This window comes from Suricata suricatta, chromosome X (genome assembly GCF_006229205.1).
Source record: "Suricata suricatta isolate VVHF042 chromosome X, meerkat_22Aug2017_6uvM2_HiC, whole genome shotgun sequence".
NCBI lineage: Eukaryota > Metazoa > Chordata > Mammalia > Carnivora > Herpestidae > Suricata > Suricata suricatta.
Window position 1 is genome coordinate 75,918,719 of NC_043717.1, and position 16,828 is coordinate 75,935,546.

General features: G+C 41.3%; 1 protein-coding gene across 1 annotated transcript in view; it reads left to right on the plus strand.

Annotated features, from left to right (window-relative positions):
* Positions 1 to 16,828, plus strand: part of PAK3 (p21 (RAC1) activated kinase 3) — a 124,020-nt gene that overhangs the window by 98,206 nt on the left and 8,986 nt on the right. Inside the window, exons 19-21 of the mRNA XM_029930362.1 lie at positions 89 to 206; positions 1,649 to 1,748; positions 2,759 to 2,955. Of these exons, the coding sequence (XP_029786222.1) occupies positions 89 to 206; positions 1,649 to 1,748; positions 2,759 to 2,955 (415 nt within the window). The remainder of the gene's footprint in view (positions 1 to 88; positions 207 to 1,648; positions 1,749 to 2,758; positions 2,956 to 16,828) is intronic.

Below are 16,828 nucleotides of genomic sequence, written 5' to 3' on the forward strand. Positions count from 1 at the left end.
TATTAACTGTAAATTACCTTAATGGGGATATAGAAGAGTCCCCACATCCTTAGATCTGAGTCAAAGTCTTTTTATTCTCTTCTTATAGCTACTTAGTTGGTGATGAACTATGGGTGGTCATGGAATATTTGGCTGGTGGCTCTTTGACTGATGTGGTCACTGAGACCTGTATGGATGAAGGCCAGATAGCAGCTGTCTGCAGAGAGGTAAGAAAATAGAGCATTTCTAGCAGATGAAAACACTAAAACTGGCAGTTCTTTTTCTCTGATTATCCAGAATGTGTAGAACGTCAAAGCAACAATCACATATCTTCTCTATGAAAAAAAACTTGGAGAGCCTAACTTCAACTTAAATCCTTTCCTAATAGCGCTTTCCTACCCCTCCCTTCCCTGTTGTATATTGTGATTATTTTGCTATGGATCTTTTGAGTTCTGTTATGCCATTCACAAAATGAATGCTCAGCCTGCCTGTTGTAGTCTCTGTAAACACAGAAGACAGTAGTGGTGGCATGGAAGTTTTTCCCGATTTGGGAGAATTTTCACATGCTAATGATTTTGTCCTGCATGTGCAACATGAGCCATGTAAAATCCAAACCACTATAATCCCATCATTCTCTAGAAGGCAATTTAAGCAAGATCTTCCCTTAGCTCAGATAGTCCTTGCTTTCACAGTCCAATGCGGACATCCCTCACAAACCTCCAGGGGGCCTGAGTCTGCCACTTTTCCAATACCAGTGTTGTATCCCTGGTTTCGAGTTAAATGGAGACATGTTTTCTTAAACTTTATTCAACATTTAAAAACACACTTCTCTTTAGTCAGAGTTTCATCTGGAGCATTACTCTCTACCCCATTCATTGTGGTAAGATTGTCTCTAGGCCAAAATCAGATCTCTGGCCCATTGCAACTTGAAAATCAATGCTAGGAACACAAAACCAAGTAATTTCAGCTAGTCTTTGCTTGTGTTTTATTTTAAATGTTTTACGCAAATTTCCTCCCCCCTTGCTCTCCTCCTGTCTGCCTTTCCTCCTCCCCAAGAGTGTACACGTATCCACCAAACACACACATTTTCTATTCATGCAGTGAAGCAAACTTCTAATACTTAGGAGAATATTTTGCCCTGAGTCTATGGTTTCCATGTTACACAATACAAAGCCATTTCAAAGCAAGTAATTGTAGCCACTTCATAGCCTAGAAGTGGTCCCCAACCATGGCTGTCCATCAGAGGTAGCTTGGGACACTCATTTTAAAGGCAGATTCTTGGGTCCCACTTCAGGCCTACTGAATTAAATATCATGGATGAAGAAGCTTAGTACACCTGTATAAGACCAAGCTGAATCCATACCTTCCAGATACCTAGGTCAAAGTGTGAGTATTAATTGGTTAGTTTGACTGTATTAATGATTTAGTGCTATTTAGCACATCACTGCTCTGCATGCCCTATTCTGACTCGGAAGCTTTTATAATGTATCCTGCTAAGTTATAGCATTGATGTAAGTGGTCATGTGATTTTAAAATGATAATACAATAATAATCTATTGTACTTGACAATGCAAAAGTATACCTTTGCCCCAATAATACTTAGAAAGAAAATGTAAATTGTTTTAAATTCTTTGTGATATAATTAGAACTTATTTTCCTGATTCAATAGTGCCTCCAAGCTTTGGACTTCTTGCACTCAAACCAAGTGATTCATAGAGACATAAAGAGTGACAATATTCTTCTTGGGATGGATGGTTCTGTTAAACTGAGTACGTATTTTTGTTCAGATGGTATTTGAAAGAGTATCGGGGGACTTCTGCTCATTTACTGTCTATCTTAAGAAGAAAAGGGCTATTGAAGGTGATTGGTTTAAAGGCATTTAGAGCCCAGTTTGAAGTAAAGAATTTTTTTCAAATTCTATTCCTGTAGATCATGGCCAGATTCTGAGGTGTTAACATTTCAGAATTTCTATTGACTTCCATCTGCTGGGTGATAAATACCTAAATAGAAAACTGAAAGATTCTATTAGTTGAAAGGAACAGTAATGGAGAGGGAACCAGATTGAGGTCTAGGGAAAATTGACATCACATTAATCAGCTATTTCAGACCCTTTTAAAATCAGGGGCCACCAGAGAGATCAAGTAATAATAGATATGAGCCAGGGAGCTGTAGAAGCTGAGTATCAAACAAAGGAAGGTACAGCCATATCTGAAAGTGATCTATTGTTAAAAAATAAGAAGAAGTTGGGGTACCTGGCTGGCCCAGTCAGTTGAGCATCTGGCTTGATTTCAGCTCAGGTCATGATCTCACAGTCATGGGATTAAGCCGCTTGTTGTGCTCTATGCTGAGCATGGAGCCTGCTTGGGATTTTCTCTCTCCCTCTCTCTCTGTCTCTCCCCTGCTCATGCTCGCTCGCTCTCTCTCTCTCTCTCTCTCTCTCTCAAAATAAATAAACATTTTTTAAAAAAACAAGAAGAGGGGCACCTGGGTGGCTCAGTCGGTTAAGCGTCTGACTTTGACTCAAGTCATGATCTCACGGTTCTTGGGTTCAAGCCCCGCGTCAGGCTCTGTGCTGACAGCTAGCCCAAAGCCTGGAGCCTGTGTTCACATTCTGTGTCTCTCCCTCTCTCTCTGACCCTTCCCTGCTTACACTGTTTCTCTCTCTCTCAAAAAATAAACAAAAATATTTAAAAATTTAAATAAATAAATAGATAGATAAAAATTAAAGAAAAAACAAGAAGAATTTGACTTGATTTTAATGGACTTTTCTTCTCTGCAGCTGATTTTGGGTTCTGTGCCCAGATCACCCCTGAGCAAAGTAAACGAAGCACTATGGTGGGAACTCCCTATTGGATGGCACCTGAGGTGGTGACTCGAAAAGCTTATGGTCCGAAAGTTGATATCTGGTCTCTGGGGATTATGGCAATTGAAATGGTGGAAGGTGAACCCCCTTACCTTAATGAAAATCCACTCAGGGTAAGTAAAAAGAAAACATAGGTAATTCAGCTCCAAGAAAGGGGCCAACTGTCATTCCTTGTCTCCACCAAAAGTGCCCACAATGGGCCCTTTCCTGAGACAAGTGACACAGAAGCTCCAAGTTATACTTCACAAAATTATTAGAACTCTTCTCAGTATCTCTTAAGGTGTCTCCGCAGTTTTTCCAAGTGCTTTGATATTAGGATTTCTAACGACAGGGGTCTTTGAAATTCATTAGTATAGCTTTCTGCTGTTAAAAAAATGTGTAGGTAAAAAAAAAGGGAGATGTGGGAAGAAAAGTATTTTTTATCACATTCTATGGTTAAATGGTCTACCTAGGAAACATTTGGTTTATAATTACTTTAACAAAGTGAATAAATGCATTTCCAGAACACGTATAATTTTTAAATTAGATTTTGTCTCATTGTCAGTAATGATTTATTGAGCAGCAGCAGCAGCTGGGTGGGACATGAGATAGACAGAAGCACCAGCATGGTGGAATCACAAACTTAATTAGACTATCTAGTAGAAAATTAATGGAGATAGTTGGTGCTGGGTGACTCAGTTTGCTACTGCAGAAACAGGTTTGGTCCTTATGTGGTCTGGTTACCTTTGAAAAGAGAAAAGCTCTGTTTCAAAGCCTAACACCACCATCTTTATTCAGAGATAAGCCATGGATCATGAAAGTAAACAGCAAAGGAGTAGGAACGAAATGCTTGCTCAGCACTGAAGTGAGCCAGTAGCTATTTTGTTGTGTAGAGGCTAAGCATGAGCCAGAAGCTGTTACATATTTAAAGGGCATCCTGCTTTTGAAAAAGGAAATGCAACAGATTCAAATTCTACTTAAAACACATGTGGAGTGCCAGCACCAAAGGCATCCTGCGTATTGTTTACACCATTACCACTGAGTCTAAAATTGAATTTTACCCTTAGAATAAAAAAATTGTCCTGGCAAATGGTTCGCTGTTTACACATTAAGCAGCTTATAAAATCCATATTCAAGCCAAATATATGTTGGTTTCTGTATATGTAAAGCAACCTACAAACTAATTGTCTAGCTGTAGTTGGGAGCTGCGTTCCCATGTATGGAGAAGGGGACAGCCTCCTCCTCCCCACTTTCTAATTCTTCCCTGGCACTTGGCCTCTTGTGCTAGTCCCTTCACTGATTAGAAAACAACAGATAGGAGTGAATGCCCTAATGAATGCTACGGGCTATTGCTCTGGTCTCATGAAACAATCTGGAAGTGAGATGTGCACATTGATTAGCTGCCTGCAGGGCTGAGTGGAAAAGAAAGGGCATTTTCCCACCATTTGTGGGTTAGCCCTCCATGAATTTAATCAAGCCCAACCCTGACCTATGGCCCAGCACATCAGGATAATTACTTGGGCTTATCCTTATTGTTTAACCACCTTTGCCCATTAAGAAATAGCAGTGAAAGAACACATCAGGCCTCTTGTTTCCATGGATTTCCTTCTCTAAGTCTTCGGAGTTTGGAGGCACTAAATGGATTACAGCTATTTTGCTTTCTGCCTTCTAATGAGTAATTTACAACCTGCAAAATTTAAGGATTAAATAAATGGCACTGTAAAGCAACTGGTCTTGGTAATGCATTTATTTCCTTCTTCAGTTCCCCAATTACAGTTGATCACTCTTTAGCTAGGCTGTTAATTGTTAGAAAAAAGGAAACAAGTTTTAATCTTTATAGGTATCTTCCAGCCTAAGATTAGAACTCTTAATGAACAGCTTGTCTCTTAGAATCCACAGCCTTGTATCTAAACATGTACTTGCAGATTAACAAGCCACCAGGTTCAGGAAGCCTACATTAAGGCCATAACAAAAAAGCCTATCAGAAAGACCACCCTGTGGAATTCCACAGATAAGGGTTTAGTCTAACTTTTCTCATTATTCTCCATGTGTGATCAACCTCCAATGACTCAATCAACGGGTTTGTATTGAGACAGCGCTCTCTCTGCTAAGCACCACAAGTGCTTTTTGAGTTTTGATTTTAAATATGTTGCCCTTGTGTTCACTTAGAGAAAACACAGTGTCTTGGGCTATATGCCCTTATTTGGGATTTGCAAAATGTAGTCGCCAAAGCCATAGAGAGATTGGAGAGGAAAAGACATAACATGAGCCTGTAAGAAACCTGTATTTTCTTGGATCCTGGTGACCAGGCAGGCTATGTGTGGGGAGATGCAAAATTGCAGAGCTTTGGGAGAGGTATAAGAGAGAAGTAGGTTAGTCCTTCTTTCTTTGAAATCCTTCCTGTACTAGCACCCACCCACCCCTTTGGGTTTTGAGGAGATAGGTATTATCCCCTTTCAGCAAGTCACTTAAAACCTTTGTAAACCTGTTTCCTTTGTATAAAATGGGGTAATACCTGTCTTGCAGAGTTAGTGTGAAGACTGAATAAAATAATGCATGTAAATCACCTAGCACAGTGTCTAGCTCATTGAAGTAAATACATATATATATATGTATTGTGTGTGTGCAGAGAGAGAGAGAGAGAGAGAGAAGTGAAGACTGGGGCTATACGTTTGGAGGCTGCTTGCCTTTCACTGTGGTTTTGTCTGTGTCTGTTGGGTCAGTTACATCTGAGCAAGCCATTTGTGAGTGTTACCAGTTAACATATCATTGGTGCAAGGAATTAGCTACTTTCCTCTGCCCCTAGTTATAAAGTGGTTGGGATTGTTTTCATGTAAATTGCTCTGTACTAATTGACCTAATTTGCTCATAAAACGACTTTTAAAGGTCATAGAGTTATTAACTATACTAATGTTATGAGATTGGTACCCTTCCAGAGACACAGAGAAGAGACAAGCTTCTTACCATCCCCTACTGTCTGAAGTCTTTGCACTCAACATAATTGGCCTTGAACATGTTGTTCTGTGACTCATGGACATTCTTAGTGCAGTCTCCTGTGATAAAGTGCCTCGTTCTTTCTGTTTGCCAAAGTGACAGGGGTTAAAATTGAACTTCCTCTGGGAATATGCCAATCAGTGTTGGTGTTCTGCTCATCTCCCCAAATTTTTTGTTAATTGGAGATATGTGGTCTAAGACCTCTGGTTACAATGACCTGATTCTAAATAAAGAGGGATGTTCATTTTCATAAATCAAATCTTCGGTTTGTTTTTCTCAACCCCAAAGGAGTTCCCCTGTATGAACTTTGCATTCACACATAATTGGGCTGTTCTTATCAATGGGTTTTGATGGAATTTGCCATTTGTGAAAAGTCCCAGTGACATCCAGTTGAGATCCCTACTGGACTGTGAGCAGATCCCTTTTTTATGTGTAATTTTCCAAACCTATATCCTAGTTGAAATGAACTTTAAATGTTGTCTTTCTACCCTTGCTTTAAGCATGTGTGACACAGTAGCAAACATTGGATATTTGGAAGACTGTTATTGGCATTAATAAGGGACACCTGAATGCTAAAAACAGTATGTAATATATGATGTGAACCACTGACCCTGTACCAGTGGATCTACCCCATGGTTGTGCATTGGAATCACCTAAGGAGCTTTTAGAACCGATGATATCATGTTCCCACACCAAGGACTAAACCGAATCCAAAGCTCTGTGGCAGGCCCTTTATAGAACCCTGTCTGAACTGGAAAACAATTCTTCACCAGCCCTCTTTGAGCATGATTGTTCAACCAGAAAAGACCATACTCTTATTTGTCCACATTTCTCCAGTTCCTCTAAAAGAAGAAAAAATACTATGAGTAACTCTGTCAGAGCCCTGTTGAAATCCTGATGCACTCTATGGCATCTTCCGATTTACCAGTCCAATGGCACTACTAGAAAAAGAAATGACCTTAGCTCAGCATATACACCCATGATATGCCATTTCTTTTTCAATTTTACTGCTCCTAAAAAACGGAGTCTATCATGACGACGGGCTAGCTGCTGAGTACATAACATATTGGTGATAATGAAGCTATCAGTTTGCTCATGATTAAGAGTGCATTACCTGGATGGCCAGAGAGAAGGGAGGGCATCAATCTAAAAATCAGCCCTGTTGTGTCCACTACAAGGACTACCAGGTTCTCTGGTCTCCCTTTCCCCACACCTAAAGCACTGCGCTAATGTCAGTTATCCTTATTCTTTATTACAGAACTAGGGAAGTTCTGGTTGGCTCAGATGTCTAGCGAAGAAAGTTAAGCAGGAGAGAATCTCTAGCAACTAAAAAACAGCAACTAAGAGCCAAAGTGCTTCTAGCTCCTCCAACCACTGGAACCTGTGTTGTGGATTGGAATGTCTGGGTTTGATGGCGCATGCTCATTTGGAATTAAAGTCAGACATAAACTTCCTGAGCGCCAGAGAAGCAAGCATACTTTGCTAGCACTCAGTCAATATTGTTTTGAATGTATTTCAGGAAGAGCTGGGAACCTTCCCTTCTTTTTCCGTAAACCACTGATGGTTTGTTGACACTCCTCCTACTCTGAAGGCAAACCTGTGCCTGAAAGGAGGGTCAAGTTGGGACCAACTGCAACTAAAATAATTATAGAACAGTAACAGGGTTTCTTTTTATTCAGGAAAAAAAATATTGCCTGTCAAAGGATAGACAGCTCTTAAGAATCATTGGTTGTCAGGAATTTAGCATAGGAAAATGGGACATAGCCATAGGAAAGCTGCAAGTCTCATTTAGATTGTAATTCAGAAGCAGACAGCTCAGACTGGTGAGTTATGTCCCTGAAGACAGCCAAAGAAGAAATTGATTCCACAGCAAGCAAAAATCTGAAACCTGACCAGGCAAAGAGGAGGGAAAGAAAGATCAAATATGCGGTGACTGGGGACTTACTGTTGGCTAAGACTGATGCACCCTTATCCTGATATCACCTTATCATTCTTTGGTATCCTTAAAGCATGACTTGGTAATAAGCCAAGAATGCATATGCCTGTTGCCCTAATAGGTTCCAGACCTATAGCTAAGCACTTAAGTCCCTCGAAATTAGAGCCCTTTCTAAATAGACAAATCATGGAGTATGCTGGTGGGCATTTGCCTAGTGAAATGCCCACTGGCATGTTTTATCCTGTGGCGTTTTAAGTCTGTGTTTTGCCAGTGAAAAATGACTTCACCAAGAAAATCGGGTTTTCTTGATTACTAAAGATCATTTCTAACCTTTGTCACTAATTTGAAATACACCTTTGCCAACCAGGTTGTGACATTATTTTAGAAGACCCTTTGCATCCTGATAAAAGGCTGCTCTGATATGTCTTACATGAGCCTCTCAGCATAGAGAGTTTAACCTGATGAAGGCAGTCTTACCTCTGTAGCTGGAAGAGGCAAAGTGCTAACATTATGCCATGAACCAAGCTGATCATTTTGCTGCTTCTTGCTGTTTCCTTCCTTCTTCCTTCCTTAATTCCTTCCTTCTTTCCCTCTTTCCCTACCTTACCCCCCACTATTCCTCCTCCTCCTCCACTTCCTCCTCCTCCTCTTCAATCACCTTCTCCTTCTGGTCCTCTTCCACCCTCTCTTTCTCTTCCGTCTCCTCTTTCTATAAGGAATTTCCCCGTGCTTAGATGGCAAAATTCATCATCACTTTTCATCCAGGTGTAGCCAATAAATGTGAGAAGATGGGACAAAGAACTTTCTATTGTCTCTAAAACCTGTATACATTATGTGAATTGAAGAGTGCATTCTCTTCCCAGGTGTGACAGTCAGGAAGTCCATGACCTTGCATAGGTTACTTCTTGCTGGGCCTCCGTCTCCTTGTCACTTCAAAGAAGTGGAATTTGATGAAATTATTTGTTGCCAGTGGACTTCACAAGGCCCTAGTAATCTATGGAGCTCCTTGGGCTTAAAGGGCCCAAGGGAGAGGTCACATGGCTCTTGATTCCACCAGAACAGTTCCTTTTTAATTGTTTTTCTGTATTAGTCTTCCACATGAGTGTTACTTAAAGAAAAGGAGAAACTCGTGAGTCTCTTTGATTCTGTGTTCTTAGGCTGTAGGTAGATTACAGTCTTCCCTGACTGCTGGAAGATCCATGGTTTGGGTGTGTGTTATCTTTAGAGGAGAACCTTCAGGAAGAAACTTGGAGTTGTCTCTCTCATCACCTCCTGACTAAATCTGTATCCCATAAAGAGGAAAGATTCCCCCTTCTCCTACCAAGCAAAAGTACTTGACCATGTTGGGAGTGAAAGAATGCTGCATGTGGGGGCAGGCAACCCTGCTCTGACAGGACTCTTGGGAAGAAGCCTGGAAACAATACTGCAATGACAAAGCTGCTATAGGGATCCATAGGCTACACTCCAGGGTGTCAGAGGAAGAATCATATGCTATTGTGTATGGAGTCACTCAGCTGACCAACTGCTTACAAAGTAGGAGTCACAACCCATTTATGTGAGCAATGTAATGCATGTTTCACAGATGATGCCATAGTCTGGCCATTTTGAACCCAATACAGTAATTTGGGTGAAAAGCCCAGAAGAATCAGGGAGTTAGTGCCTACCTCCTCTAATGTTCTGAAATGAGACATAAAAAAGGTGTAGTGTTCAATGGCATCTTAGAACCAGAAATCAGGTGCAGGTTGAAAAGAAAATGGGAGGTGAGAAAGTCAATACACTAAAACGACAAGCAATGCTTTGAGAAATTGTATGCGAGAAGACCAGGGAGATAGGGCAGTAGCAGAATGGGATGAAGGATCAGGTCCCCTTGGCTTCCTTGATTTTTTAGCCTCTACATTTCTCTTCCTCTGGGTTCCACTAGCCACCCTTCTCTCCCCATTGTCATTTGGCCTCTGTCCTTGCCCTGTGATCATCTGTTTCTTCTGCTTCCCCTAGCTTTTCTCCTCCACCGCCCGTCCCATTTTGCTTTGCTTCTTCTCCATGCCTCTGCCTCCCCCCATCCTCACTTCCAGATCCCCTCTGGTTTTCATTCCTGGGTTGCTGCTTGGGCTGCCCCGGAATTTGTAGCCTGATCCATGTTTCTTTGACAAGCACTATTAATCCTGAGAGATTAGAACAAACACACCCACTGTGGGAGTCATCTGGTCTTTATTTTCTAGCAGTGGCTAGACCTTTATTCTCAAAAGGAGAACTCTAAAGCTAGACCGACACCTAATCAGTCAGTGGTACCTAATAACTTTTTGCCATCAACCTGTAAAGAGATCAATCTGTAAAAGTTGCTTTTGAATGACTTTTTAAGGATTAAGTAACAACAAGCACTGCCCCCCAACCCCATGGTATATTGACAGATGACAACCACTATCAAAGACAAGTAGAAAACAGATTACACCAAGTTGCTTATTCACCGATCACTCTGAACTGTTGGGATAAATAAGTCAACGTATGGTAGAAAACGTTAGTTATTTTATAGTAATTTCTTATTGCACATTTGGTCCCATTCGTTTTCTTCTTGGAAAGAAACATCAGGGTCTTTCATGAAATCCATAAACACATCAGAGGCAGCAGTACACTCTGGCCTTTGACTTCTGAAATCTCAGGTCATGAGTAAACTAAGCCATGAGGTGTCAAGTCACTCGTTGCCAAATCACTCTCATGAAACACTCAAAGGTAGTTGGAATGCCTAAGATGAGAAAGGAAACAGGACAGCAGGAGGTTGCAGAGTACAAAGCTGCTTATAAACTCTCAACATACATATAGACACTGGAGAATATAGTGTGAAACCCTCTAACTGGGGACCTTCCCTTTGTTCCCCATTTCCAAACAAGTGGAGAACGATTGACCTCAAAAGGGTCCATTTCCTCTGTTGAGGTAGAGGTGGAGTTTTCAGTGTGCCTCATTCCTTTTAGATGTTTATTTTTAAGAGAGAGTGAGAAGGACAGAGCGAGACGGAGAGGATCTGAAGTGGGCTCTGTGCTGATAGCAGAGGGCCTGATGCATGCTCGACTCAGGAACCGTGAGATCATGACCTGAGCTAAAGTTGGACATTTAACCCACGGAGCCACCCAGGTGCCTCAATGTGCCTCATTTCTTGAAGAGCCCATGTTTGCCTCTGCTAGGAGAATTCCTACCTCAGAGACAGTGAACAGTGTGAGGTGGTATTTGCAGAGGTCAAGAGCAAGAACTTTGGACTCACACTCCCTCGATTCAAATATTGACTCCCTTGTTGCTAGTTGTGCGATGCTGGACAAGCTATATTAGTCCCACAGGCCTCAGTTCCTTCATCTGTCCATTGGGGATCATAATCAAGTCTACCTTAGTGGGTTGTTGGGTGAATTAAGTCACCAAATAGTAATCACTGAATAAATGTTAGCTATTAAGACTTTCCATGGACATAGTATTTATAGAGATGTTGAGACACAGATGAATAGCCCTATTGGTCTTAGAGTTCAGTTACATTGTTTTGTTAAATAGATTTTTATTGGGTAGGTTGGGAGCCTTTCCATCAGGTATAACACAAGTTCCATGGGAAAATGTGTTTAGAGCCCCAGATCCTCAACTTAGAAAGAAATGTTTGTACCACACCCTATCATCTTTGTAACTTGAGCCTTTATATCAGTGCTGGAGCCTTTCATGGTTACTAACACATTCCCATGTAAGTCCCCTGATTTGTTTTCTAACATCTGAATCTAAACTTTATAAAGTGTTATAATGAACTGAGGTCACAAACTGAAGCTTTTTAATTAAATGGTTAGTCCTGTTGCAAAACTGCCTTAATGAAAATTTATTGTGCACATGTAGATTGTTTTGGGGCCTCTTTGGAGAAATGTGGTAACTTCTAAGATGACTGCATTGATCTTTTTAACCTAGGAAATTGCCAGTAAGGTAAATTGAGTTATTCCTTCAACTGGGTAGAGCAGTTTTCTCTGAGTGCTTAGGAAAATTTTAGTTGCACATCAGAGTCAGTGAAAACTGTGATGTTTGTGTGTTATTGCCAAGAGATTTTAGAGTTATTATTATTTAAATTTTTTTCAACATTTATTTATATTTGACAGACAGAAAGCATGAGCAGGGGAAGAGGGAGAGAGAGGGAGACACAGAATTTAAAGCAGGCTCGAGGCTCTGAGCTGTTTGTTACCACAGAGCCCTATGCGAGTCTCAAACTGACAAACTGCAAAATCATGACCTGAGCTCAAGTCAGATGCTCAACCAACTGAGCCACCCAGGTGCCACAGGAGTTATTTTTTTTAAGTTTTTTTAAAATTTATTTTGAGACACAGAGAGAGAGCACAAGTGGGGGAGGGGGGAGGGAGAGAGAGAGACAGACAGACAGAGAGAATCCCAAGCAGGCTCCACACTGTTAGCACAGAGCCTGACGTGGGGCTTGAACCCATGAACCGTGAGTTCATGAACCGAGCAGAAATCAAGAGTCAGCCACTTAACTAACTGTGCTACCAGGCGACCCTAGAGTTATCATTAAGAATTCCAGAACATTTGAAAGTTCTAGGTAACATGTATATCACCATGGAGGAAGCCACCATTTTATGCCCCAAAGTGTCTTTCTAACATTACAAACAAGGTCAGTAGGTCATAGGGCCTGCATTGCTTCACCTGAGGTATCAAACAGACCTTGTTTAATGATGTAGCAAAAGATTAATCAAGACTGCCTTCTCTGTTTAAGATCAATCAGAAAACACTAAATTTCTGAATTATGTTTCAAGTTCCAGAGACCATTATCTTCTTCCCTTTTGCTCTGGGTTTGCCCATGCAGCAGATTACCATGTTGGGGCCATCGTTTTCCAGTTTTCACTCCCTTTGATGCCATACCTTTCCATGCTCTGCTTACAGAGCTCTTTTCCTCTTCCCACACTGAAGACCAAGTCATCAGAAGGTACCAATGCCAGGTCTGTGCAACTCAGAAAAGGTGCTTTGGTCATTCTCTGTGTATCTTCTCATATGTTTAATAGTTCACTTAAGTTCTGAGCTTTAATACTTTGTGTACCCAAGTCTGTTTTAGTCCCAGCACACTTAGGTGTATTCATACATTTTGGCTCTCCTTTCATTCAGCAACAAACACATTTACTGGGCACCTGGTTGGGACCAGTTGCCATAAAACCCAGAGATACTCATGACCCCTACCTTCGCAGTCCAGGGAGGCAGGCCTGGAAACAAGGAGCAAGTATTCACAATGCAGTTGGGAAGTAGATATGTGAAGGAACAGTAGTGGTAGCTCAAAGGAGGGAGTGGCTAACTCTATCTGCAGGGTAACCAATTATCCCAGTACTGCAAAGGCCGCAGGGGCCCAATCATAGAGGAATATATATGCCATGCTAAGGATCCTTAGGGATCCTGTGGACCAGTGGATTTCAAATGACCGTAGTGGTTTTCAAAAGACTTTAGCGGTTTTCAAGTGACCTTGGTTCAAATGAAACCTTGCTTGGAAGCATAAAGAAATAGGAAAAAGGAATATTTCTCTGATTGAAACAGGTATGTGTGGGTGCAGGCTCTATTGCCTTCACATGTATCTCCCTGTCCTGCCTCTTTAGGGGACTATTTTGGGGAGTACAGTTTGAAAACCACATGTGTGGGCCATGGGGGAGCCAACAGTTTTTTCTAACAGCCAGCTCATTTTCTCTGAGTTTTCACTAGCTCAGATAAAACCAAAATCTACCTTCCCCAATCTTTCTTTATGTAAAACTTGACTTTGCTAGGGGCACTCGGGTGGCTCAGTCGATTAGGCATCAGACTTGGGCTCAGGTCATAATCTTACAGTTTGTGGATTCAAGCCCCACATCAGGTTCTGTGCAGACAGGTCAGAGCCTGGAGCCTGCTTCAGACTCTGTATCTACCCCCGTCTCTCTGTTCCTCCTCCACTTGCACTCTGTCAGTGTCTCAAAAATAAACAAAAAATTTTTAAGTAAGAAGAAAAAGACTTGACTTTGTTAGTAAAACCCTTTTTGCTGTGATTGTCATATTGGTTGCAACTGTATTTGTCTCCCATTATCAGGGCAGTGGGTAGCAATTTTCTTTTTACAAAGATATTACCCAGCTTACACATAGGACATGTTCCAAAAGTTCGTTTTTAATTTAATTATTTGGAACTCAGAGTGCATTTTCCCATAGAAGCAGCATTATGTGTAGTGAGTAGGTTCCCAGGCCATTCCACAAAGGCCAGTTTAGCCCATAATATAACTGAAAGTGTGGATTTTTGCAATGGAAATTGGTTGGATATAATACTGTTGCAATTAAGCAAAAACAATAGTTGAAAAAAAATCATCTGGGTTTTTGTTTCCCTCAAGGGTTAGCACTTGATGAAAAGCAGCTTTAATCCTAGGAAGACAAAGAGAAGTACATGAGGATTTTTGTGTGAGGTTGGACAGCACATGTTTGGGATGGTTTTGTAAATAAGAAAAGCAATCATGTTCTTGTAGAAAATTTGGAAAGTTGAAAAATATGTTTGAAAAATTCAATCACCAGTAATCCTACCACCCAGAGAGAACATATTGGTGTGTTTCCTCTGAAATTTTTCCAAAGTATGTGTATTTTTCTAATCAAGCCAGCAGTATTAACAGAGTGCATCCCTCATGAACTGCTGTGCAGTTTTTAAGAAGATATTTATAGAGGTGCCTGTATGTCTTAGTTGGTTAAGCCTACAACTTCCACTCAGGCCAGGTTCAAGCCCCATCGGGCTCTGTGCTAACAGCCTGGAGCCTGGAGCCTGCTTTGGATCCCATCTCTCTCTCTCTCTCTCTCTCTCTCTCTCTCTCTCTCTTTCTCTCTCTCTCTCTCGTCTCAAAAATAACATTAAAAATTTTAGTAAAATGATATTTATGAAGAAGTTTTTAAAACATCAAACAATATTTGTAATCTAGTGTTTGAATAAAAGGCAGGCAGTCTTTTACCTGGATTGGGGGTGAGAGTGTGTAAGTAAATTGGCACTAATCAAAGTCAAGAGTCATCTCCTTAGGTTACCAACCAAGATCTCCAACCTTCAATCCCACCTCCACCCCCACCCCCCACAACAGACACCAGAGTTCCTCCTTTGTGTAGAAATTCAGAAGAGGATATGTGGTCTCTTCCAAGAGTAGTGGAAGTTCATAGCACTGGCTCCTTATTCTGAGTCTCCTTCAGATTCTCCAAATTTCTTCTCCCTTTCTCCGGTGTATCACCAACTCTGCTCATGCTGCACAACTCTGATGAGGGTCACTTTGTAATTCATGAATAGAAAGGGGCACAAGTTTCCTGAGGTAATGAGGCATGGACTAAAGAGAGGTGAGAAGGATTTGGGCAGAACTGTATGTGTATTTGTAAGGAATAAGATTGTGTGGAGGAGAATGCATTGAGCCACAGTGGTCAAATAAAGGTAAGGAAATGAAACCATGTCGCATGCAGGCAGACCTAAGGAGGGTAGAAAGGGAGAAAAGAGATCTGTGTATGTGTGTGTTTGTATATGTTTGTTTAGGACCTGGCTTGGCTCATAGAGCAGAAAAGGGCAAGCAAAGGACAGTGAGTGTGGCGGAATTGTGGCCAGTGTGAATAAGAAAGTTTTAGGAGGCGACAGCAAATTGTAATGTGCATGGTAAGCAATTTTCTTTGAATAAGGGAACAAAGATGGTTTGTGAGGACAGGTGCTTAAAGCACTAATCGTCCACGAAAAAAAAACATGCTGTTTGAACTCCATGTAACATATCTGCTGTGATCATGCACCATTTCATTTCAGCCCAGTTGATGATTTCCTAAAAGCAGTTTAGAAAGACATTCCTTTTTCATACTTTGTTTTAATCAAGTCTAGATTTGCAGCTGACTTCTATTTTGGCACGGAAGTCTCAATAATTGCCCCCCTGCATTTTCTGTTAATCAGTGAGGAAATTGAAAATCAGAAAAGATTGCGGGCTGTGGGGAAACAAACTGGGGGGTTAGAGGGGATTGTATTTACATGTGGGTTTTTTTAAATGTACTGAGAGAAAAAAACAAAGTTTCATTGCACTGTATAGAAACTTAAGGCATTTCAATTCTCAGTCATCACCATGTAAGAGAATCTCACTCTATGACATTCTGTGGCTCTCATGCCTGGTGAATTTACAATTCAGAGATTCTGGCTTAACGGGGCCACAAGTCCTTGGCTAGTGATTCGTAGTGTTGGCTGTAAATTGGAGTCTCCTGTAGAGCTTAAAAAATCCCAGTGCCTATCTCACCCCCAGCGATTTTCACTTAATTGGTTTAGGGGTGAGAACTGGGCATGAGGAGCTTTTAACTCCCCAGGTGACTCCCATGTGCAAGCAAACTATGGGACCCTCTAGTTTAGCCCATTGCTTTAATTACCCATATAGATTAAACCAGTTCTCAAAGTGTGGTCCTGGAACTAGCAGCTTCAGCATTTACAGGGAACTTGTTTGAATGCAGATTCATTGGGCCCTTCTCCAGATTTACTGACTCAGAAATTCTGGGGGGTGACCTGGGAATTTGTTTTAACAAGCCATCTAGGTGATTCTGATGCATGCTGTAGGTTGATAGACATTTAATTAAACAGTCCTTCCTAACCGTTTCTCCTTTTTTAATGTTTATTTATTAATTTTGAGAGAGACAGAGAGCATAAGCAGGACAGGGGCAGAGAGACAGGGAGAGAGCATGCCAAGTGGGCTCCATGCTGTTAGCATATAGCCCGACTTGGGGCTTGATCCCATAAACCATGAGATCATGACATGAGCTGATATCAAGAGTTGGACTCTCAACCAAGTGAGCTACCCGACTGAGCTACCCCGGCGCCCCCCACCCCCACTCTAACCCTTTCTAAAGTACACTTGTAGAGGTTTCTAGGAAGGAGGAGAGATATCTTTACCAGCTGAAGATATCTGGTCCAGGAAAGGACTTTAAAAACAATTTTTTTAATGTATGTATATTTTTGAGAGAGATAGAGCATGGATGGAAGAGGGGCAGAGGGACAAAGAGAGACAAAATCTGAAGGAGGCTCCAGGCTCTAAGCTGTCAGCACAGAGCTCAACATGGGGCTTTAACTCACA